This window comes from Aythya fuligula, chromosome 4 (genome assembly GCF_009819795.1).
Source record: "Aythya fuligula isolate bAytFul2 chromosome 4, bAytFul2.pri, whole genome shotgun sequence".
NCBI lineage: Eukaryota > Metazoa > Chordata > Aves > Anseriformes > Anatidae > Aythya > Aythya fuligula.
The window spans coordinates 34,921,959-34,947,541 of NC_045562.1; the positions used below are offsets into that span (position 1 = coordinate 34,921,959).

The 25,583-nt window shown below is 39.3% G+C and overlaps 1 protein-coding gene across 1 annotated transcript in view; it reads left to right on the forward strand.

Annotated features, from left to right (window-relative positions):
- Positions 1 to 25,583, forward strand: part of ZNF827 (zinc finger protein 827) — a 79,888-nt gene that overhangs the window by 32,761 nt on the left and 21,544 nt on the right. Inside the window, exons 6-8 of the mRNA XM_032186251.1 lie at positions 11,662 to 11,910; positions 12,604 to 12,661; positions 17,214 to 17,317. Of these exons, the coding sequence (XP_032042142.1) occupies positions 11,662 to 11,910; positions 12,604 to 12,661; positions 17,214 to 17,317 (411 nt within the window). The remainder of the gene's footprint in view (positions 1 to 11,661; positions 11,911 to 12,603; positions 12,662 to 17,213; positions 17,318 to 25,583) is intronic.

Genomic DNA, 25,583 nt, shown 5'->3' on the forward strand with positions numbered 1-25,583 from the left:
TGGATGTTCTAATGTCTGTGGGAAATCTTCAGTCAAGTGCACTTATCAGACTTGATATATTGCATAATTGGGTTTAAGTCAGGTCCTTCTGGACCCTATATGGTCTTGGTAAAGACCGAATGGATTACATCCTCGACATCCTCGCCTTGTTATTTTCACTTTCTTCTACACAGTACTAATTAATAAGAAAACTGGGATTGCATACAAACTAGGCAAGGGATTTCCGACACAAATAGTATTTTGCTGTCTGTATTCCTGCCATACGTGCTTCTGTTATCCCCTAGCAATAATATTGCCGACTGTTGCAGCCTCATGGAAGCCCCTTGGGATTTAAACGTGTACCTTACAGTCTCCTTTCATGTGAAGGATGCATTGGCTTATGTTTTTCACTGGAAAATCGCATTTTCCAAACAGATCTGCTGTTGTACTAGCTCTTCATTGAGCTTGTGCAGTTTAGTGGAAAGCCTTGCTGGCTTTGGACCCTAGTTTGGGCTGGTAGATACTGTAAGAGAGACTCATTTGTAAATCACCTGTGCCTTGCGAATGTAATGCAGAGACTTGCCAGCCACTCGGAAATCACTCCAAAACTAGGAAAAACTTAAAAGAATAAACATATTTTATTGAAATAGTATATTAATAGAACATTTACTAGTTGTCATTGTAATGTAGATGTACAGAAGCGGGCAAAAAATCACACATACAGCTGTCTATATTTTAGTTCTACTGCACAAGGTTCACTCTTTTCTCTGAAAGCTAAAAAGCTGTCAGGACACTTGCATGCTTGTAGCAGCAGACAGCCAGTGCTTAAGGTCAGGCCCTTACCCTGGCTATTACTTCAGGGGAATTGGACCTTATCTGGAGATATTATGCCCTTTCATATGAGTTTTCTCCACTGCGTTCCACTTGAATTCAGATCTCCTACCTCACAATTCATAAGCTTGATAACTAATCAAGACCTCACATTTTGAACACTTCTAAAGGATTATTCAAACTAGGAAGGCTAATGTCATTTCTAGGGCATGTCTAGGTGGAACTCATTTCCATCCAGATGGGAAAAACAAAACAAACAACTGATATGATGTTTAAAAACAAATAGAACACCCATTTGAAAGAAATGGTGTTTGTGGGTTAGCAGTTCCAGCTTAACTACAGACCCTTCAACCCATGTTTTACAGAAGGTAAAATGACTGCCATGCCTTATACAAACGTACAAAGGTGAGCTGTGAGTGCAGCCCATTAGTAAGTTTTCACTGAGATGCGACACAATGATAACCAAACAGATTTGAGGAACTAGCAGAGTAGGGCAAATTGCTCTCATCTCAGCCTGGAAAGGGTGCCATCCATGCAAGATTTTAAATTCCTATTAAACATTGCACAGAATCACTTAAAATAAATTGAAATAATGTATTTAAAATACACCTGAACCAGTTTTCTGGTTTACCCATTCTCTTTTATGGAACAGCAAATTTAATTCTCCAAATGTTTAACTAAGTGATGCACCCAGTGATCTTTGGTCGGTTTTATACTCTCAATCTTGTAAGATGAAAGGTAGGTTTCAGAGGAGGCTGAAATTTGAAATAAATTTTGCATTCGTGTACTGATGTTGTTGTTTAAAAGATTATTTTCTGTCACAGTAGTCATGCCACTCATATGTTTTGGGCATGTGTTGTGTTTCAGAAGCATGTATTCCTTTCCCTTCTTGTCCAAAAAGGAATGCATTGTTGGAGATGTATAAAATCTATTCCAGGTATGAGCGTTTTATAAATATTTTACCCTGGTGCCTTGAACTATAACATTAATAAGCTCCTGTTTTTCCAAGAAATGTTGTCTGAATCACATTTGCCTTTATTTCATCTGTATATTATTTGTGAGTTATAGTCATTCTGCATTTCTGCAGTAACCTAGGTCTTTTTGTTCTTCTTGCAGTGGATCAATTCCCTATGTATTGCAGATATCCTTGTTATCAGTAGCATATCCATGACCTTTGTACTATTCAGTTCCTTTGTTTTATGAGTACTTCAGTCCTCAGGTCACACAGTGTTTCTTGTAATACACCAATTTCCCAGTACAAACAATGCATCGTAATTTTGGGCTATCAGCAGATGAAATTAGTGCATACTTATTTCTTGAGCCAAGACTGTGAAATAAAATGTCGCATACAATTGATTTCAAAGCCATCTTTGGTCAACTCTGTTTATTATTACCTATTTATATGACAATTCAGAGCTCTTTCAGCACAATTGCTTGTTGTGGATTGATTTTTTTTTTTTTAAGTCCTTATCTACTTGGAATTTTTTACAGTAATTTCTTCATAATTAGTTTTGTTTGACACTATATTTTAGGTTTAACTGAAACCACATGGGTTAGAGCTTGTATGAAGAAAAGTGAGGGGAAAAAGAAGAGAGAGGGAGGGGAGAAGGATTGTACAATTCTAGATGTAAGATGAAGGGCAGAACACGCCAGTGCTCTTCCCATTCTAAAAATGACCCAGCATGTATCAGGGCACAGTATAGTGAAGGACTTTCTGCGAAGGCTTTACATGAGCTTGTACAAAAGCTACTCCAGTCAGAAGAGCACAGACTTCCAGAGAAACTAAATGAGAATATCATTTTTTAAAAATTGTTAAATAGTAGTGCTACCCGTGCTTGTGTTGGCTGGATAGTTGGTGGCAGAGTTACCTTGTTTAAGGCTTTGGTAACTTTCTGCATGACTCCCATCAGCAACATGAAATAGAAATACCAAAAAGGAGTCTGTAGCTGGTAAGCAATTACCCTTAGCAGTAAAAAAAATCTTCCAGGTTTAGTGGGTTGTGTTGGTGGTCTTCTGGTTTATTGTTAATATGGTGAAGAAAACTTACTACATTCTTGGGGTGAATTGGGTGGCAGAGAAAGTAGCCTTCCTACATATTTATTTCTCCTAACTTTGGGGACTGTTCTGGGAAGTGCTTGTCTGGATCTCGGCTGCAGTCTTTGAGGACAGCTGTTGTCAGGACTTTGTAAGATATGTTCATACCTAGATTGCAGGGGAGCTGTCGAGCACTTTTATCCCTGCTTAGAGAGCCTTGATAATGGAGGCAGGAGTGAAAATACAGGGAAGTCTTTTGTTCCCTGGTCTCTAAATGGCTCGTTAGAAGGCTCTGGGCAGCAGCAGGTGCTTCTGCAGAAGCCTGAAAAAGTAAGCGGAGAAGTGTCTGACCCAAAATAAGACTTCCTTTGAGGGGAGCTGGAGAGATGCCGTGGCAAGTCACATCAACAGATTTTAGTCCGCTAGCCCAGTTTTTTGTGCGTGTTTCCAACAGAAATGTGAAAATCATTGTTAAGAGTGAAGCTGTAGTTTAATTATAGTATCGAAAAAGATACAACTTTCAGCAACAGCAACAAAAAAAGCCTACAGAAAAGCAAGTACCTCATAACAGAGCCTAGCTTCAGGTTCAGTAGATGTTCTACTGGAGGTTTAAGCTAGTGCTACAGTGCTATTGTCTTCCTTTATTTCATGTCAGGCAAATCTTGACGCTTAATGAAAACCATGTCAATTTAAAAGATTACATCATTTAGAATAATAAGAAATCATATCTGTGTTTCAGATGTGGTTCTTTTGGTGTTCTGGTTGTTGGGTGTTTTTTGTTTCTTTTTTGGTTGGTTGGTTTTTTATTAATTTATTTATTTTAGGAACTTGTCCCTGAAGAGTTCAAACAAAGCCCCAGATCCTTAGCTTTACTGCTGTTCCTTGATGATGTTCAGCCAGGTAGGAGTGGCCACAACCCTAAGTGATTGTGTCAATTTTTTCAAACTGTTGGAGGACTGTAGATGCACAGTACTTGCAGAAGGACCTCTTGCAGTCCCCTGAGGACTTGGAGAGTCAACTTGTTAGGGTAAGAGAACTAGAACCAGGCTCTTTGCAAAGGCACAGCTTGCTGCAGAAATGCTAGAGTGGAATTTCTTGAACTGGGAGACTTTCATAGACTGGGCTATGTTGTAAAATAACTATTCACTGCACGTGTAGACTTTTCATCAAATTATTTTTGATTTATGTTTTGTGAACATTTAAGGGGTTGGCTGTGTTCGGCAAGTAGGATCTTTCTAGTAAGCACTATACTCCTACTGCTCAAACAGAAGGAACAGCAGATGCATATTGCAACTTCAAATTTGTCTATTGCTTTAATTTTCTCTTTTTTTGTTGTTGTTTGCATTTCTGTGAAACTGAGCCTTTAGTTGAAAAATTCTATAGCATGGGATTTGAGTTCTACTTTAACAAATATCAGCCAATTTTTGGTTCTTTTTTTAATGCAGGATCATGTTGCATTGATTCAAGGCTCATTGACATTGTCTTCTATAAAACAGCAGCTTGAAAAAATACTAGCAAAATAAAGCATCAAGCACGGTGCCCTAGGGAACGTCAGATGTTACTTGTTGTGTCTCTGTAGCAGAACCTTCAGGGCTCGCCAACTGTTCCCTGCCTCTAAGGTTTTATTTAAGCTGTTTTAGGGCATGTTTATTTCTAGCAAATCAGAACAATTAGCATAACAAAATGCCCGATTCTCCGTACTGAAAGCTTTTGAAGTCGGTACAAGTTGACCCACTAGTTACCCTTGTCTGCTTGATTGCAAAAACTAGTACATGAGTCCAATTTATAAGACATATGGGGAAGACTTTCTTTTCTAAGTTGATTCATAAAGTTGATTTGTAAAGCTGATGGGCATTTCAGCAGATACGAACATCTCAGAATTCTGGTGATAGGCTGAGGTTTGAAATTAAATGACCAGGAGAAGTATGAATGGTTTAAAATGTTTCACTTGATTTCAGGAATGGAAAGTAGTTGGACTGCTATTGTTATCAGTGAAAGCAGTATTTGCTATATGGCTTGTGTTTTTTTCTTAGTTCTGTGCACTTGCTTTTGACTTTTATCTCAAATAAGGTGAAAAATGTACTGTGCTACATTAGAAGAGCATGCTTAGCATGTGCCCTGTATTTAGAGCTGGATGAGGTCTGCATGAGAACACTGTACTGTTTTGGGGCTCCGTGGCTCTAAAGGGCTGCTGAGAGTTTCTAGAGAGTCTAGAAGAGGGCTGCTAACCTAATTAAGGTTCTAGGGCTCATGACCTGCAAGGAAGCATTGAGAGAACTGAGCCTATTTAGTCTGGCAAAGGAGAGACTAAAGGCAGATCTAATCACAGCCTGCAACTACTTGAAGTTGACTTGGAAAAGCACTGGAGTCAAACCCTTCTGTGTAGTGGCAGATGATAAAACAAGGGGCAACAGCTACCAGCTGCGGCTTGAATGGTTCAGCCTGGACATTAAGAAAAGTTTCTAGTGCAGCACTAGATGAAGTGTTTCCCAGGATGCTGTAGCTTTCCCTTGCTTGGAAGTTTTGAAAATGCTGCTAGATAAAGGTGCAGCAGAAGTGATCTGGTGCTGATGATTCGTGGAATAAGTAAGTTCAGAGAGGACCTCCATAGTTCATCTAATCCAGACCCTTGCTCAGGGCAGATCCAACAATACCAGGCTGCTCAGGGTCTTGTTAAGTTTTGAATGTGTCCAAGAATGATGAGCCCAAGCATCCCTTGAGAACGTGTGCCAGTATTTGACCAGTCTGGTGGTGAAAAATTTCTTCCATTTATGTGGAAGAAATTTCCCACATTCCTACTTGTGTCTGTTGACTCTCATACTGTCACTGCACATTTCTGAGAGAAGTCTTACTTCAGCTTCTCTATAACTTCTCTTTATTCCTTAGAGTCTCAGCCAGTAATAAAATGACTCTGTAGTGTTGTTCTCTCAAGGCTGAACAGACCCAATTCTCTTCACTCTTATCCTCTTAGGTTTCGCAGCTGCCCCTCAACCATCTTGGTAGCCCTCCACTGAACATACTCAAGGATGTCAGTGTCCATTCTGTACTGGGGAGCCCCAAACTGGGCACAGCACCCCAAATGCAGTCTCACTCACTGCAACCCATCGAGCCCTGCTTCCAGCCATGCTTCCACCTGTCTTAGTCTGCTTACCCACTCCACACGTTACCAGTTTGCTGATACAGGTATTTATTAACGGTGATGCTAAAGGCCTAGCCAAAGTTCAGGCAACAAAATCTGTTGTTCTCCCTCTGTCCTCACAGCCCGTCATTTCATCACAGGAGGCAATCAGGTTATCAGGTGCGATTTGCCATTGGTAAATCGATGCTAGCTTTTCCCAGACACAGTCCTGTCCTTCACAGGTTTGGAAGTGGCTTCCCAGAGGGTTTGCTCTATAATCTTTTAGGAGACTGTGGTTAGGCCGACCAACCTCTAGACAGAAATAAAAATACCGTTGTCAGGAACAGTACTTGGAGGAAATGACTAATGACTGTTTGTCCATATTTTTGAGTACAAAACAGTATTTGTATACAAATAAACCTAACTACCGCCTTTTGCGTGGGGGAAATGTGATCTTATTAGGTCAGATGCAGTGCTAGGGGCTCGCTGGTTGTAGGTATCTTGCAGTGAAGTGCACTCAGCATTTTATCCCATAGCTCTGGAGAACTTACTGAAATGCACTGCAGCTCCTTCCTGGTTATCATGTTCCCAGGGGCACAGGGAATGGTGTATGTTGAAGCCTCTTCATGGCATGTGGCTTGTCAGTTTGTACACCAAGTGACAAGGATGGCTGGAAATACCCTAACATCTGCCTGGCAGTGCAGGTTTAGCAGCAAGCACAGTGTCCTCTCCTGTCCCTCCTGATTTCTAGACTGCTTCTGCAACTGGGAGGCGGACTGAATCTAAGCAAGATGCTTAGGATTTGGAAAGTATGCTTTTTCAGGTGTAGTTGAGTCACGGTGTGTTAATTATTAGGTTTCATCATGCATATTGGTTTATGTCAGTGCAGCAAATGCACGTTTGCAAATGAACAGTAATACTCATGACTTGAGCAGGTGTCTATTTTCAAGTTTGCTATTTCTGTTTCTTTTATAAGATCAGTACTATGTTAACACATCTTCTAAAGTACTCTGGAAATCTAGAAATGAGAAGTGTCAAACAAGTGCCAATAGTTGTTTTTTGATTTTATTATTATTATTATTATTTACCATTGTAGGGTGTGTATTTGGTTTTAAGATAACTGAAACTGCAATTCCTGTAAAAAGTGAAATCTTTTCCTCGTATCTCTATTTGCAACAAGTGTGTTTAAGCCTACTAGTTTGTTGTGCTTCTTTTTATCCTCCTGTTTAATGTAAAAATGTGCTGTATTTGTCTTGACATTGCTAACTTCTTGCTAATGTTTTCAGAACGTGTGCAAGGAACTCCAGTGTTTCTGTTCTCATTTACTTTACATGCCATTTTTTGCATTGTTTTCCGTGAGCTGAGGATTTATGAATCAGAATCCTATCTATTTTAAGATGGTGCTGAAGCAATTAAATCATATAGTTTGTGGTGGGTTGCTTTGGAAAGAGGATTTTTCTGTTTGTCCCCGTTTCCATTTTCTTGTCTGTTACAGGTGTTGGGTTGTGGTAGTCCCAGCTTTCTGACTGAAGTAGCTTGAATGAGCTTTCTAAAATTTGGCAACCTCTGTCAGAGGCTGCAGAGAGGCATTGTCTAAGGGTACATTTCATAGCCACTTTTGCTGCCGCACATACTTGAGGTGACATTGTCACGCCTTCAGGGCTGAATGCCATACCCTGAGCTTTTAGGTAGCACAGGTATTGTTCTGTGCTTTCTTGTTTGGTTGTTTGGTTTGGTTTTGTTTTAAACGAGTGCCACTACTTTGCAATTCCTTGCACTTGTGAATGCCAGAGAACTTGAAAGCTGTGGGAAAATATGCTTCCTCCTGCTACAGGACTATCCAGTACTGCATTTTTGCGTATCTGATGTGGAAAATTGTCTCACTTGATGTGAATAGGATGAAATTCATTGAGGGTTTTCTAAACCAGATGCTTAAAGGTAGACTGCTCTCTAAAGAGCATCTCTGAGGCTTCATGATAGCACACCCATGTATGCAATAACTTTCTTTAATTTTGTTGAGCTACTTCTGTATGACAAAATTAACAGTAGGGGAAAAAAAAAGAAAAAAAAAAAAAAAAAAGGTGTATTAGGTCATTTAGTTGATCTTCTGCCAGAGAAGCAGTGTTCACTGCTGTACTGTTGTTCTGACCTTCATCCAGGTTAGTTTTAAATGAATAGCAGACCACGTTTAAATGAATAGCAGACCAGATCAGAGTCCAGATATTTTAAAGCTATTTGAATTGTTATCCCCTGTTTTTTGTTAGGAATTAGATGTCTGTACTTTTATAAAAATCTGGAATGAAGGAAATTACTCTCATATACGAACTTTGTATTCTGATACATTGCCGTTTATTTAACCTACTCAAGGAGAAATGCAAAAGTGGGAAAAAAGCCAAAGCTATCATGATTTTAATTATTTGAACCTCGAGACCTTTCAGTGTACTTTAAAAGCTTTTGCTACACTATGACCACGTGAGATACCTATGTAAGGAAATCAGGGCTGTCTCCTTACTGCACAAACGAACAGAAGGGAAAATAATCTTCAAGAAGTTGCAGTCTGACTGTCTGTACGTGAGATGTGCGTGGCCATAACCTTTATTCTGGTCCTTTCTTCAGCAAAAGATCTAGCACGTCTGGGTTCTCTGCCTGCAGCTTGTGGTGTGGTTGTTGCTCACGGGACAGGCTGTATTTCCCTTTGGTTAGCTTTGTAATTGTCATTATCACCCTCCCTGTCATCTCTGTGTGTTTGCTTTTGGGACTTGGACTATGACAGGACTCACATGTGGTAGGGACGTTCTGCAAGGTCGAAAGGGTGCAGCCGGGAAGATAAAGGTCAAAGGAAATTATCAAATATGTGAATTTAGTTAGGGCAATTTCATTGTTGGCTGATTGTGAAGGAGAGAAGGTCATTGGTATTGCTCAACTCTTGCCTTAGTTGGGGTTGTATCAGTCAGTCTGATTGAAAAGCATTTGCAGGACAGGGAATTAAACTGTGTGGGGCAGGAACAGAAATAGAAAGAATATTTTAAAAGCAGAAAGAGCAGCAAAGGTCAGCTTGACTCTGAACCTAAATTTGGCAGCTGGGTACAGAGCTCAGTCTGTCAGACATCTGAAGAACTCATTTGTTTGTGGAGTTACCTGAGCTTTTGATTGACAGTGTTACCTGATGCGTTCCTTTGCCATCCTGTGTTCAATTTCAATGCACAGCATACTATTTTTGCACTTTTCAACACAGATACAATGTTCTGTGGCTTCATAATAAGAGGCTAATGGAAGCTTGGGAAAAAAGGAAAAAAGAAAAAAGTCTGTTTAACAGGGGGAAAAAAGGCATTATATAATAATACTTCTAACTCATCTTCAGTTGAAAATTTCCAAAGTCTGAAATGTATCTGGTGGATCATAGATGGTAAAGATTTTTATCAATGTTTATATGTTTCTTTTAAAGGTCAAGAAATGTCATAAGAAAAGACTGAAAGCACTTCATGTAAATCATTCCTGGAGCATATCCAAGTAGCTTTTATCTCCTGGCTTCGATTTTTCTTATTTTAAGAGCTGCGAGCAGCGAAGCCACTTTTTCTCCACTTAAGGACAACAGGAATGTGGGGAGAGGGAGAAGCCAGGGGAATGAAAAGGGACTCAGTGGAACACATCAGTTCAATTTTACGTGGAAGGTGTATGCCTGCGTGCTGAAAGGTTTCTGATCATCTTGGCTGGAGGCTACAAGATGGCACCAGCCAGTTGACTAGCTTGAGGGCATTATCAGAGATGACCAAACCATATTTTGGTGCCTCCAAATGTCATCATAATGAACAGTAGTTGGAAAAGTTCATACTTGGAGTAAAACCTGTGAGGCTGACACATTCCTATATGAGTTAGAAAAGAAGGAAAAGACAGAGAGGGCAGCAACAGACTACTTTCTGAAGTGAAGCTGGGGGAGGGGGAGTCTCCACTTTTTTCTCTGACCCAAATCTAGTAAAAAATATTGTTTGTCTTTATTCTTTTTCCTTACAAACCGGTGTCCTTTTATTTATTTTTAACATCAGATCCTTATGAGTAGTAAAATCAGACAGCTGAGAAGGAAGCTTCCATGTGCAGATACTCATAGTGCTGAGTGCCTTCATCAGGGACCTGATGGTGTGGGGATGGCCAGATTGTCCGCACCAGTTAACGTGCTGGCCTCTGGTCAGAGATTTGCTCATGTCCCCCCCAGTCTGGGCATGGGCCAGGCTGCTCTCTCAAATCTTAATCCACTCAACATTTAAGCTCTGTGCTTCTCTGGCTCAGTGTGCTGCAGAGTGTCCCTACCCGTGACCTCTTTCCCTGGGTGCTAGATTTGCCTTTTTCATCCTTTGGCTCGTGAAGTCTGAGCAATTCAAACTCGTGCTTTCCCTTGCCTCCAGCTGTGGAGGATACCTAGGCTACATTTTAGGGCACATGCTAATCATAAGTAAAAAGAAGCAGATTTTCCATAAGCCTTTGAGTATCTTGGTTAGTAGCAGAAGTACATATATAGGTTTAGGCAAAAATAATAAATCCCTTGTACTTTTTTTGAACAGAATCATACAATTTTGTTGGAATGGTTCCTCACCTGGATGGCCTTGCTGCTGTACAACTGTGTTCATGCATTTATTTATTTCCTTGTCTTTATTTTCTCCCAGGCATATTGCCTGTTTCCCAAGTGTCTGGTCAGCATCCAGACAGCGGAGGCAACACCTGGCTGGGGAGTTCTGCCATGATATCCATGTCCTTTCAGGAATACTCTGAGAGAAGATCAATAGAAAAAAAACTCATTATTTGTCTCAAAAACTAAACTGAGAGTAAATTACACAGGTCTTCAATTTCTCTTTTCACAGCAGAAAGTCTGAGTCAAGAAAGCTGTATTTGTGGCTGTAGTAGGCAGATTACCTTGGAGCCGTATCTTTGAGATTTTGGAGCTTTCTTCTGAAGAAAAAATAATCACTTAGCTTGCAACCAAATCAGAGCATTCAGCAGCACCTGGGGAATATCAAGTGTAGAATGTGAACTACAGATGGGCTTCTAGACTATGGTTTTGGTCACTAGATTTAGTACACTGGAGAAGAACAAGGCAGAGAAGGAAGGATATGGGCATATGGAAGCTAGTGGTTAAGGTTATTGGGTGTTGTAATATATGAATGAATATCAGTGATTGTTAGAAAAAGATGCTTTAGAAAAGCGCAGGCCCCAGAATACTCCTCTCATCAAGAAAGCAGAAGAGAAGCAGATCAGGTTTCTTCCTCCACCCCTATCCCTATACCAATATTTCTAATTGTCTGTGCTGGTACTTCTGATGATAAGGAGTAATGGTGAGTTTAGAAGACAGCTTCAGCGCCCGCCTTTGAAGAGCAGGTTTGTTGTTTTAATTTCAGCTAATAAAGAAAAGAAAAGCTTCACTAACTGGGATACGATCACTGTGTTCAGAGAAAGTGATGTAATTCTTCTATTTACTAATATGTACTGTTTTCTACTCTCTAGCTAAAAATAAAAAAATAAATGAGAGATTTCTTGTATTTACAAGCCCTAGAAGAATATTGTAGCAGTCAGCTGCTGGCTTCCCTTACCATTTTGCAGTGATGTGTTATACAAATTATAACTTTGTAATTGTGATTCCTGCTTTGAGTGCTCTGAAAAATTGTAACATAATTAAATAATAATTATTTTTTTTTAATATGTATTTGCAGCTGAGAGTTACAAGGAAACCCAGATGGTAAAAATAAAAGAAGAACCGATGGAAGTTGACATTCACGATTCACAGGCTTCAGTGTCACCCAGCCAACCCAGCCAAAATGTTGGCTACAGCACTTTATTAGGGCGAGACATTAGTGAACACATACAGAAGGCACCAGAAGGTCGTGTGCTCCCAGAAAGAAATCTATTCAGCCAAGATATATCAGTGAAGATGGCATCTGAGCTGCTCTTCCAGTTATCAGGTAAAAGCAGTGGAAATAGCTGATGGTATTTAAAGAACAAAAAGAGATTGTGTATAACCATCAAGGTGTTATGAATGTGTGAGATTACTAAAAACTGGAACATGATAGGAATTAGAGCCCTTCTACCCTCACATTTGAAATGCAGAAGTCTTGCCAAATGTTCCCCATAGTTAACATATGCTTTAGAGCACTGTGACAGTCAGGTCAGGTTCATAATATTTGAACTGAATTGGAAAAGCCAAAGTTCAACTCCTGTATTTTTGAAAGCTAATTAAATAATTAGTGACAACTGGTTGATCAAGGCTTGGGAGTATAGGAAAACCTATAGATGGTAGTTCTCAGCATAAATGGGCAGTGGCTGCAGCACAGTGTTCCTGGGAATGTTCTGTCCACTTCACAATGAAGGTGAACCTCAGCTACTACATAAATGCAATGATTGTAGCACTGTTTAATGAATGTTTGTAGTGCACACTGCATGTGGAGCACTAGCACTGATATATGAAGCTAAGAAAAATTGGTGTGAGTTTTTTTAAAAAAAGTGCCTGTTCTCTAATCATGTTGTAATCGCTTGTCCTAAGTTACTCTGGATAACGCTGTTATCAGAAAGCATTAAAATAGTTCTACTGGATAAAACTTGATAAGGAAAGCATGATATATGTTAATCACAAAATAATAATGTTTGTTCCTTTGCAGAAAAGGTGAGCAAAGAGCACAATCACAATAAAGATAACACCATCAGAACTACAGCTAGGTACGTACAGTGCATTGTTATCCATAAAGCTGTAGTGCAAATGGCATTGCATAATTTTGCCTGGGGTATGCAGATGTGTCTCTCTCTTGCAAATGTGACCTGATACTACAAGTGTAAGATATTTTCATGCAGCAGTGTAACATATATCTGAAAAATTGTACCTGTAGGTCCAATTTCTTAGTGTCTGTGGTACAAAAAAAGGCCTTTAGGTGAAAATGACTGTTCTCCTCTGATCAAGTTTTCACAGTTGGCTTTAAGATTTATTTATTTTTCTACAAAACTGAAACTTTAAAAAAAAAATGCATACTACATGCAGTGCTTGAGGGAAGAACAGGCTGGCAACTGGATTTTAAGACATGGACCAATGTAAGAAGAGGTGTTGTGATTCAGTCTTCTGTCAAGCCTGAATTTCTTGAACAAAATTTCAGTTTGGTATTTCTACCCTCTCAACGCCTTCTACAGATGAATTTTTAAAAGTCAAACTCTAAGAGACAATGCTAATGAAGCATTTGTTCAAGATTACAGTCACGTTAACACAATAAGTGAAATTATGCAATAATTAAAAATATGATTCAATTATAGCATGTGCTGTTGAAGAAATACATACTTTACAGTATTTTGGCTGGGAACAAACCTATGGGCTGTTTAAATACATTAGCAGCAAAGTGAGGTATCCCTAGGGGAAAATTCAAACTTATTACATAATAAGCGCAGCTAAAATTGGTAAAAACTTAGTAGCCTGTGGTGAGGAGTGGGCAGGAATTGGCTTCCAAATCTGAAACTTAAATCTCTGATACCTTCTTCAGCTCTCACCTGGGGCAAGAATACATTAATTTCCTACCTGAAAGCTTTCTAGTCAGTGCAGATGGGTTGGAGAAAACATGCTGGAGAGTCCCTTCAAAGATAGGATAAAACCTTCTGTGCCTCTGCAGCCCCTTCTGCAGAAGTTCTCAGGGTGTACAGTGCCTCCTAACTAAAACAACTTTGTCTAGACAGAATTTGAAAAGCATTTTGCTTACAGAAGAAAAGATCTCTGAAATACGTTGATCTTAAATTTCTAGACCCATCCCATTCTTTCATGGTAACTGTAATAAATTTGTTTTTAATAAACTGAACAACTCAGTAAATGCCCATTAGGGACTTTTTGATGTTACGAGTTGAAAGAGAATTAAATTGAGCTTTTAACTTTTGGTTATTGTGAATGCTTTCCATATTTGCTAGTTTGGGAATTTATGGGTTATGGAGACTGCACAGCCTTCCCATTACTTGTTAAAAAAAAACATAAGCCTGAGAGATACATACAAAGATGAATGCAGATATTGTCCAACTTCTCATTAACCATCCAGTGTGTGTTGCAGAGAGGGAGTGATAAATAGTTGGTAGAAAATAGATTTCAATGTCTCATGATACCAGAAGGACTGGTGTGAGAATCCAGAGCTACTTTTGGATCTATCAAAGATAGTTCAAACTGGAAAGGTTAAGGACAGTTCATAACCTCCCCTTCTGGCTGCCACCTTGTTAGAGGGTAACGCAGTTGGCTGTGGTCAAACTCACACTGAATTTTACTGGGAAGTCCTGATAATGGTTGCTACCCATCAGGGTATGAAAAGCTGCGTGCCTGATTCAATTCTTCTGGGTGCTTTTCTTGTCTTACCTATCTATCAACAGAAGAAGACGTGAATGAGGGGAGCTTCTTAAGGGGAACTGAGTAAGTCTACTAAATCCTTCAAGTTCAAACAGATTGGCTCAAAAGACCTTCCCAAAAAAAAAAGAATCAAAACACCCCAAACCAAACAAACAGCTGGAAGTCTTTACTCATAAGGCTATGATACCGTCTCAAAAATAGAATGTGATGGAGCAGGCAGTGGAGGATAGAGGCATGAAGGCTACATTAAGAAAACGTGTAGTGTTGCAGTTTGGCTCACCACCCTACATCTGGAGTCATGACAGGAAGGCATTGGAATCACAATCGTTGTGTGAATTTTGCTGACAGCTGCAGAAAGTCAAGGCGAGGTCATTGTTGTCCACCTGTGAGTAATTGGGGAGTGGAAAGATAAAGCTGTGTCATTGCTAAGAATCTTAAATCAGCAAAGCCCAGCAAGATGCGGGTACACAAACGCTTTTTGCTGTCTTACTCCATGTTGACATTTCTGTCGCTTATCTGTTGCTGTTCCTTCTGTGAGTATTCTTGGACTTGGTGAGCATATACTTCCATATGACTTTGCTCGAACAGCTGAAACTGGCAAGGATTCCTCACAGCTCAATGGCTGAGTGAGGTGGTAGAGCCTGCCATCTGTGATATGAAGACAGAAAGTGGAGAAGCAAATGATCTGGAAGTGAATACACCAGCATGAGATGCCAAGATAAGTTTCTTTCATCTAGAGATCTGTGTAGACAGAAAACTGGAGAAGTGCAGCCAGAAAAAAAAATATCTTAAAGCCTAACCTTCATCACAAAGGACTTCGCACCGTGATTGAGAACAATATATGTAGTTTCTTACTGTGAAGCAGGAGCTCTGCCTCCTTATTTTGCATTGGGGATTGGAAGGCATATCCACTGAAATAAAAACAATGATAGGGCTGACACTGAAGAGGCTCATCTGCCGTTCTAGAGAAAGGCAAAAGAGGCAAGGATGATTCTCTAATTCCCTGAAGGCTGATGGTGGAGAGGGGAGATCCTTAAGAGACCAACACAATGCAGTCTTCAGCAGCAACCTGCACATGATACGTGTCATAGCCTGAAATAGATGAGATCTGCATCATTTTGCTCAGAACCAGCAGTGAGCAGCGTGCCAGTGATTGAATTTAAGACACAAGCAGGCAGGCCAACATGGAAACCTGAGTGGATTACAAGATTTTGAAGACTTACAAGAGTAATAAAACTTTTTTATTGGTGTTTTTCTTTCAAATTATTATTAACCCAGTGAAAGGAATGTTGCAATAAATGATGCCATATTTTTATATAGCGTCAGTCTGGTTTATATTATTTCACCCCAGAGTGGGAGTGTGAGTCTTGGAAAAGTTAACTTTTGCACGTGTGGGCTGAGCTGTTCATTTTATCCTGCTTAATCAGCTATCCGCATACCCTGAACTCTTCAAGGTTTGGAGCAGTTTTGTGCCTTACCTCCAGCACAACCTGTCCGACTCTGCTTATGGTTATGTTCAAACTTCTGTAGAAATACCAAAATATCCCATTAACCGTCACATATTGAACAGCACAAAATAATAGCTTAAAAAAAAACCCAAACTTTGAGAAATGAAATAACATGATCGTTGAAGCTGTTACTTGATCACATTAACTAATTATCAACAAGTTTCCCAAAGGTTGAAGAGATCTGAATGAGAACAGAAGTGTGACTCAGTGGAGAACACGATGTTAACTCCCTGCAGAAAGACCATATGTTGGAAAAGCTCTGCAAGTGCCACTGTATAGATTGATGCCTTGTATATCTGGACTGGTTTGGGTTAATATGGGTGGTCCTGCTGCCACATACTCTCTGGGTCTGGACTACCTGCTGTGCAATGCTCCTCAAGAACTCGTAGTACATTCCTTATCCTGAAAAGGTTACTGGATTTTATTGCTCAACAAGAATAAAATGCAGAAATGAGCAGGCTTCCTGTCTTCCACCTCTAAAACACCTCTAATGCAGCAGCCTGTTAAGAAATCTCAATACGGTAAAGATCAGATTTAAATGTAAATCCCATTTTGCTTAGAAGTTCATATTCTGTATGCAGATGGAATACACTACATTAGAAAACAGCTTTCCAAGAGGGATTATCTTTTTCCATTTTTAATTTATAATGTAATGCTTACTAATGTCTGTCTGTACTGTGGACAAGGGATCCTTGTTTCCGTTATGATCTTTAATTGAGCAGGAAAAAAAATACTTTCACAGAAATGCCCATTCACTATTGAAATTAACGTTTTACTGTGTGTTAATTAAAACCAAAGCATGTTATACTTTTCAGAATCAAGTGGCTGGTGATTTATGCGCTATTTGGGAAGTCACCATTCAGTTTGCTTGTGTGAATTGTTCCCTGCTTTAAAAACCAAGCTGGTGGAGTTAATTTCATGCATGGGATGTTGTGTCAAAAGAGAACTGTTCAGCATAATTTTAACCTAAAATTTGAAAAGTTTTGTTTTGAGCATAATTAATATATTCATCAGACTATTAAATACTCTAAAATATGTAATATAGTATTTTCCAATTTTCCTGATTGCCCTTTCCATATATGACAGTAGAATACAAATTTTTGAAACATTAATTTTCATGATCTACGCTGTGATGTGATACAGCAAATGTGAGATGTTGAAATACTGTAATTAAAAGCATTTTAGGAGGACTTCAGTTTTCACTCTGAGATGCAGTTTTCCCAAAGCATGCTCCTTCTCCACACCTTACCTTACAGTTTGCATAACTTTCAGCATGAATTCTGTAAATTAAACGGGGCTTTTAATATGACGTTAAGGTCAAAAATCATGCTTGCTTTTTTTTTGTTGTTGTTGTTAACTGCTGTTTTATTTACAAAAAGACATTTTATTTTCCCTATAGCCCTTTCTTTTCCGAAGACACATTTAGACAATCACCGTTCACTTCCAACTCAAAAGATCTCCTGCCTAATGAAACAGCTCTTCATGGAAGAACATCTGCACCAGGTCAGATACCTTTTTTTCTTTCATTAGTTCTAGTCAATATAGTTTTTTTATTGTTAGTATTTTCTTACTGTAAACAACAACACCTGACCAGTGCTCCTAAAATGTAGTTTCCTTTGTCAAAAGGTAACTGTCTTTCCATCACAGTAAGTGCTTATTGGGAAAAAAAATGATTTATTTATATTACTACTCTTTAAACTACTATTGTGAATTGTATAAGGAAACAAAGACTCTATAACAGATTAAACAGCAGTATTAACAGGTTTTTTTTTTTTTTTGGTGTGTGTATTCCATGTTTAAATGAACTTATGTCTGATTACTGCCTGCCATTCTCCTGTTACTGGCCATTTCCATCTCTCACAGTACAGATGAAATGTTTTCAGTATATGCATGAGTGGCTGATCTTGGCAATACAATTCTCCTGCCTTTAACAGTAATTTAGAAACGTTTTTGGAAAGATACGGAGTTCTTATAACTTACTAAAATGCCTCGGTATCTGTGGGTGCGTTCCCACTGACCTTCTGAACCAGCTGACAGGCATTTTATGTCCAAATGTAGCTTGGGCTGTATTCTGCATTAAGAGAGAGAATATAGACATCTATCAATACCATTCAAGGTGGCACTAAATACATGCAAAACCTTGATATATGCCTTTACTGTCCTGTTGCAAAATATCTCGTTTGCTAGTTCACTGGTATCTGTTCTTAAATTAATAGCTCTTGAGTTCTAAAGGTCAGTAATTACACAGCCAGTAGTAGTGGGGGTTATTCACCTTTTCTTAGCGATCAATAAAGTTTTGGGCATGTTACTGCTAATTTTCAGCTATAGACTGTCATTTAATTTACAACTTAACAGACCCTTCATTTTTTTTAATGCTTGAATAGTCATTTGACAGCTTGTGAAGTGGCAGATGAGGTTAAGAGCTAGATGTTGTCTAAGGGTAAATATTCATGGCAGAAAAAGAAGAAAAATTGTAGCATAAGGACAAGGGTCTTCAGGCTATTCTCAACCACACTTTCCCAAGGAAGGTAGCGGTTTTTGTAACCTAGGACTAGGTGAACCAGATCAGTTTTGTGGTACTTGTAAGTATTAAAGTATAAACCAGGTTATCGCTTCAATTCTGGCTTTTGACCTTGGCATAATATAGAATATTCATATACCCAGATGAAAGACAAGAACTCTTGGACTCCTTAGGCAGTGCTCAATACCTCAGAGGACATGGCCTCTAGCAGTAATGCTCTTACATCATACCAAGATGAATGTCTAAGAATTTTAATTCTCAATAAGACTTAATTTTAAGTGAGGCCACTGAAACTGTGGATGGGTTTTGGTAACATGTTTAAAAGACGTAAATTACCTAGTTGGTTAGGACATCCTGGCGTGTTAAAATGGCTATTGAGGAACGAGTTTTTATACGTTCATGCTGCCCCATATTCTACTTCATGGAATATAAGTTTTATCTGGATAGGTCTGTGCATTATAACAAATATCACTCTGTGATTATAAGACTCCAATATGTAATAGTAGTATACTGAAAATCAAAAAATGTCAGTTTGTGTTTCATTTTTCTTTTTGCAACAACACTGTCATTCATTTTCTGAGCTTCATAATAAATTCTTGGCCCTGAACAGCAACTTTACAGTAACATCAGGAATGTGATTTAAATTTTTAATCAATTACAAGTGTAATATTCATGTAGAAGAACAGCAGAATATCCACAGGTAGATTTTCTACGAGTTTCAGCCTTCCAAGAAGAAATAATCTAGATGGTGCTATGGATAGCTCAGAAAAAGCTTCATCCCTGCAGAGAGTAGCAAGAAGGAACAGTAACAAACCATTGTAAGGGCCAGCTGGGTGTAACAGAAAATGCTGTGTAAATGTGTATGTGGTGTCCCATGGTTAAATTGTACATATGCTTTCGGTTGATGGTTGTTTGGGATTATTTCCTCTCTGAAACGGGATAGTAAGAACTAGAAAAGAACAGCACACAAAATGACAAGAAATTTGCAGTCTAGTGTCATCTTCAACTCATCAATTAAAATACAAGCAGATTAGCTTCTAACAGCCAGCAGCATTCAGTAAGCACTACCCACATCCAAAAATGCCACTCCGTGTCACTGTCACCATGGCTAACGGAGGCTAATGAACAAGTGTGGGATCTGAGCTGCTACTCTGCGCTGCTGCTCTGTGACCTGGCACGGCTCAGGCAGGCAGAGTGGCGTGAGGAAGTGTTTGCTGTAGGTCGGTCTGGGTGGCTTTGGTGAAACTCCATCTCCATGCTTCTTTCCAAGAGAGTACCAGCACAAACTGATGTATCCCCAGACTCCTGCCAACTCTCTGTGTGCAGACTTCTTGGCACCCTAGCTGAAGAGGAATTGGGAAAGTGACATGAACATGGGACGGTCAGATATCTCATGTGTCAGGTTCAATTCTTTTCTAAAATAGGTAACAACATTATGTAATCTTATCATTTATTTATCAATAATCCATCTTAAACCTGTCATCCTTACTTATTTGTATGAGGACACTGTTTCAGAAGTTCACCTGTTCTAAGAGTTGGACCACTCTCAGCCAGAATTTATTCACAGCAACGTCCACTTTTTTTTTTTCTTTTATCATGGTATCCTTCAGCTTTGATAATTCTTCTCTTTTGTGATCTCATCTGGTGTGCTATTTTATATCCCCTTATTCCAGCTTTCGTTTTTGGAAAAGTAAGCCAGCCAACATCTTTTAGTCTGTTTGGTATGATAGGGTTTCCATTCCTTGACCAGGATCATAGCCTTTTTCTGTCTCTGTTTAGGGCAATTAATTTCTGCAAATAGGTGTAGTAAGAACTACGTATGCTATTCTATGTAAAGTTCTACCAATTACTTTTTCAGTGGCGTGAAATCTTTATGTATATTGGAAATGCCTCTACTGATTAATCATAGTCTTTAACTACAACACACTGATGACTTGCAATTCATTTGGTAATCAAATAGTGACATGTTTTTCTTTTCCTTTACAATTTCAGCTGATGATTCCACAGCATGCAACAGCAATTCTTGTTGTTACTTCATAGGCATATGACCTTGTAATTTGCATTGTTTCACTTGTTATTGTAGCTATCAAGATCATAGCTATTTCTTTAATACTCAGAAATTTCTGCATATTTATGCTTTGTTAATGCAATGCTTAAAAACTCGAAGAGGATTTTTAAGTTGGTCCACAGTTCAGCCTTTTAGACTTTGTATAGTAGCAGCACTGCAGCCTAGTGCCATCCTCCTTAGTGCAAACCACTTCTCTTCATAGCCAGTTTATAAGGGAATTGCAAGATCAGGAATTTAAGAGGAAGAGCACTCTCTGTAGGGCAATCTGTAAGATCCCTACGGAGTATGAAGTAATTAGGAAAGACCTATTAAAAGATGTGTGAAATACACTGATTGGGGCACTTACAGGAAGGAAAAAAAAGAAGAAGAAAAAAAAAAAAGGATGGCATAGAAATATATTTAACCTGAAATACAGGTGAAAGGAATTGTGATCAGTAGCAGTATCATAGGCAGGAGAAATAATTAGCATGTAGCAGCTTTTAAGTCTGGTAACCAAAGAAAAGAAAAAATCTCTGCAGCTGTCAGAAGGGGATTCAATAGTCTGGCAGAAGTAATGGTAACTCCCTGATAATCTGTGGTGAATTGTTAATATTTTGAGGAGGGAAGAAAGTAGTTTCCTCTAGTACATAGTTCAAAAGTATTAGATGGATTTGGGGAACTACTTCCCTTCCTTTCTGAAGTGTTTTGTACCTTAATAAGCATATGAAATTAATTGCAGTTAATTTTCTGGATTATTCTACTGTCTAACTAAATTCACTTTTGTTCAAAAATTGAAATTAAGATAGTATTGATGACCACTTCAAACAGTTTGTGGAAAAAAAATACGGTAGTATCAAAGTCATATCCAATACAAAGGCATATTCAAAGCAATTCAACAGTTTGAGCTTTTTCCTTTAAGAACAGCAAAGTGACCTTTTTTGGCCTAGCAAAAGGTAAGGGGAAGAAATGAAAATTTTCATTTCAAACAGTTGCTTTAAAAGGGCATTTTTATCTCCTGTTTTATAAGACCAGTTTCTTTTGACAGAACAGCTTAGTTGTATGTCAGACTATGTAGTTCAGCCCAGATCCCTTGATAAATTAAAGACTTGATCTTATGCTGGTGTTCCTGACCCTCAGCCAATCTTTAATGTGTTTTAATAGTTTTCCACTATCTCATTGACTCATTCTGTAAATCAAACCTGCCTCCATGAAATGCAGATGAGTGATATTCACTATTTCTTTTCCAGTCAGTTCATTAATATCGTCAAAGACTCTAACCATGGGCTTGAGAAGGATTTTTTCTCCATGCATATCTGTATGTAGTATAAGAATATTTTATTATTTTCTCTCCATTTCACCAAGAACTTTGTATCATCTTTCACTTACATTGCCAGTGCCAAATAATATTGAAATAACTTCACCTACAAATAATTTTATTAATTTATTTTTTTAATTTCATCTTTTTGTGAAAATTTACTTCCAAAACCGTAATTCTGATTGTGGTAATTGAATTTCACGTGGATGAAGTGGACTTCTGGAACTGGAAGATGTAGGTTTTTGTGACTTGCAGCCCATGAATAGTTCTGGCTCCCCAAGCTAAATTTACCACTGGTATTTATTTCAATGAAGTATAGCAAATAAAGCTGCTGTTCCCAAGTTCCTTTTTGAAAATGCATCAGTCTCTTCTGTCACTGGGTCTCCATGTTCTGCAGTGACCTGTAAGATGACAGCCCATGCTTACTTTTCAGGAATGCCCATAAGCCAATATTGAATCAGTAGCATGATACTTAAAAAAAATTGGAAACATTGTGCAAAAAAAAAAATTGCCAGTTGTATTTTTACTGCTGATGCAATTGGTGGCATTATCCTATATTTTTATTTGTTGAATTAAATTATGTGACAAAGATTCCTGTACGTTTACAAGCACTAGAGGACTATTCAGCAGATGCACATGTTTTTTCTGTAACCCTTCATTCTTGCACCCTCCTTCTTTTCTGTTCTCTAAGGCAGTAATTCCGCAGTAACTTTAATAAGCTAAAACAGGCAAATCTGCCTGCTCCCTGGGCATGTTTTTGCACGTTCTCCAGTGCAGTGGTACTGATGTTTGTGTGGCCGGATTGCAAGATGGATCGGGAAACTAGCCGACTACTCTCTTTTTTTCTAATAGTTTGTTGGGGTGTGAGCAGGGTGAAGGTAAGGCCATGTCTTCTAGCCATGTGAACCTGCAGCATTTATGTGAGATTGACGTGGTTGTGACTGCAGTTACTCTGTTTCCTATCTTCTGTGCCTGTAGTTGACAATAACTCCTGGACATACAGAGTTTAACTTGGACATGATAAGTAATTAAGCTGTTCATTGCTGCCCAGGTGCCGTATGCTTTAGGATGAAGTAGTTTACATGTTTCTTTCTTCCTAATCCCTTTTTAAAGACACTTTAAGGTTAACGTTGTAATCTTGATGTTGTTATTTTGCATATGTGGCTTAAAGCATCTAGAAAGTAGGTAGCAAGAGCTCTTTTGGTCCAAGCTACAAACACGCTCACTGATACACAGCATTTCTGGCAGTATTTGCACTGTGATTGTGGCCCCGTGCTCTGCAGTGAACTGAGCTTCTGCAACTACCTATTGCAACTAGTTCTGAATTTTGGGTCATCTCTGGGTTAGTTAAGAATGTCAGCATTTTGATAAATTGAATATGAAGTGAGAGTGAATCTGGCTATAGCTTCCATTTCTCCACAAGTTGCCAGTGACTCTTTTCCAGCTTGGCCTCTTTTAGCCTGCTGCCAGACTTTCTATTTTTAACTTACCTTATGTTGTTCCTGAGACCACTGTAACTGCACTGTAGAGATGGAAGGAGACCTCGAGGTTTTTATTTCTGTGGCACTTCTGTCACCCTAGAAAATGTGCTAGGCCATAGGGGACTGTGAAACTCACAGACCCTAAGGATTCTGCTGAAGTGCTCAACAATGAAATGTTGGCATTTAAATTGCCATTGTATAGCTTCCCAGCCATGTACCCATGGAGTTAATTAGAACAATTCACACCTTCTTACAGTTGTTGTTTGCTTATATCTGCCAAAAAGCCTCTAACTTCACATTATGGGTAATTCCCTGCTTGCTTTATGAAGGCTTGCTTCGCAGTCCTAAATGCCAAAATGTTTAAAGGAAAGCTAGGATTTAAGAGTACAAATACAAGCATTTGATTTTCTGGTACATTCACAACAGCAGAACCTGTGGACTGTTATTTCTGAGAGAATCACAGAATGGTTGAGGTAAGGAGACTGCTGAACCAGAGCGGTCTAGTTCAGCCTGGCTGCTCAGAACCCTGTCCGGGCAGGTTTGGAGTATCTCCAGGGATGGAGACTCCACAAGCTGTCTTGGCAACCTGTGCCAGTGTTTTATCACCCTCACAGTATTTTTTTTTTTTTTTTTTTTGCTTAAAAAAAAAAAATGTTTTCTAATGTTTAAATGGAATTCCCTGCATTTCAATTTGTACCTCTGCCTCTTCTCCACTGGGCCCCACTGAGAAGGGCCTGGCTTTGTCTTTGCTCTTCCCCCCGTCAGGTACATGTACACGTTGAAAAGCTCCCACCTGCCAGGTTGATCCCTCCAGGCTGAGCAGTCCCAGCTGTCTCAGGCTGTCCTTGTATGACAGATGCTCCTATCCCTTAGTCATGTTTGCTGGACTTCAGACTTTTTTTTGAAGTCTGAAAGAACATTTCAAGCTCTTAGCAGCGTTTTCTGGCCCTGTGATGGATTAGCAATTTTTATTGCCAATCCAGTAGCAGAGGGAGTCCACTTGCACATGAATTGACTTACCTAATGCACTTTTTCCTCTTTTATCCCATTTTTTATGTTTATGATCATTTCATTTGCTTTCAGTTTTGCTCTGAGTTATGAGCTTTACCCACCCAGGACATTTGATAAGCCCTTCAGTTTCTTGATGATGACGGTGCCTGATACCTGTTGGCTTCCTGATAGGGTAGAAAAATGTAGTGGTAGTAGATTCACTATGCGGGGTTCACTCCACCAGGCATTTGTTCCTGTTGTTCATTTCCATCTCAGCATTGTTGTGAGACGTGCTTGTTGGAAGCGGTGCTGGAGGTAATGCTACGCTGCTGTCACACTGCCTGCAGAACACAGTGTTAGCTACTCACTAACCCTCCCAAAATCTGGTTCAATTGGTCTTCAAAAGCAACTATTTAATTTTATTTCTCTTCTGATACCTGTCTGGGGTGAAATTCAATCAGATACTCTCTTTCTGTGTATGTATATGAATCCATGCAGATACCTGAAGAGTAATGGAGAGAGCCCTCTGACAAATCCAACCAATGTGACAGCCTCATAAACGGTAGGAAAATACTCATGACAGAGCGGCAAATTGATTTGAGTAGCTCATTTAAGTTCCTGATTCCCAACGTGCATTTTACTTTGATTCTTCACACGGAAAGTACATCTCCTGGGTACACACTACCTGGTGTACGCTGTCTTTGCACACGTTAAGAGGCTAAGGGTTGTCAGCCATCGTGGTTGCTCTCTGAAGCCTGATAGCAAGAGACAGATAACTGGCAAGTTGCAGACAGTGATTCTAGGAAAGTGAGATAGTTGAACTGCTGAAGAAGTGGGCTGTGCTTGGCGTAGTTCCACAAGGAGAGACTTGTGAAAGATTTTCAGAATTTGTTCAACATAATTCAGTGCTGAGCTGTGTGACAGTGGTTCTGACTCTTGCTTGTTTTTATCTGTAGCATCTTGTCTTCAGGTTCCCATGATCATCTGCCTGGGCGCAGCCTTCTTTTTCTGTGTGCCCAGCTGCCTTGACAACCAGCCTGCACTGCAGCCATTGAGCAGGGGGTTCTGAATTTCTGCTTCCTTTCATGGAATCTCTTTACCAAGCAAACCTACAGCGTTACGTTTCCTTCTCAGTTTTTTTCTGGGTCTGCTGCCAAGCACGTTTGCAGCTAGTGCATGTGTGTTGCAGGTCTGTGGTGCGGTGATAGTGCCCATCTCCTGAGCAGCCATCACACTCTTCAAAACTAACAAGGCCCCTTGCAAAAGAGAAAGCATTCTTAGGCAGCAGAGACCATTTCAAGTCATCAAACCTCCTCTTGCTCAAAAACATATGGTGCATTCTTTGGCTAAAATAGGACAACTGAAGTGTGTATCATGTGTACATGTTTAAATTTTTCTTAACAATCATGATTTAT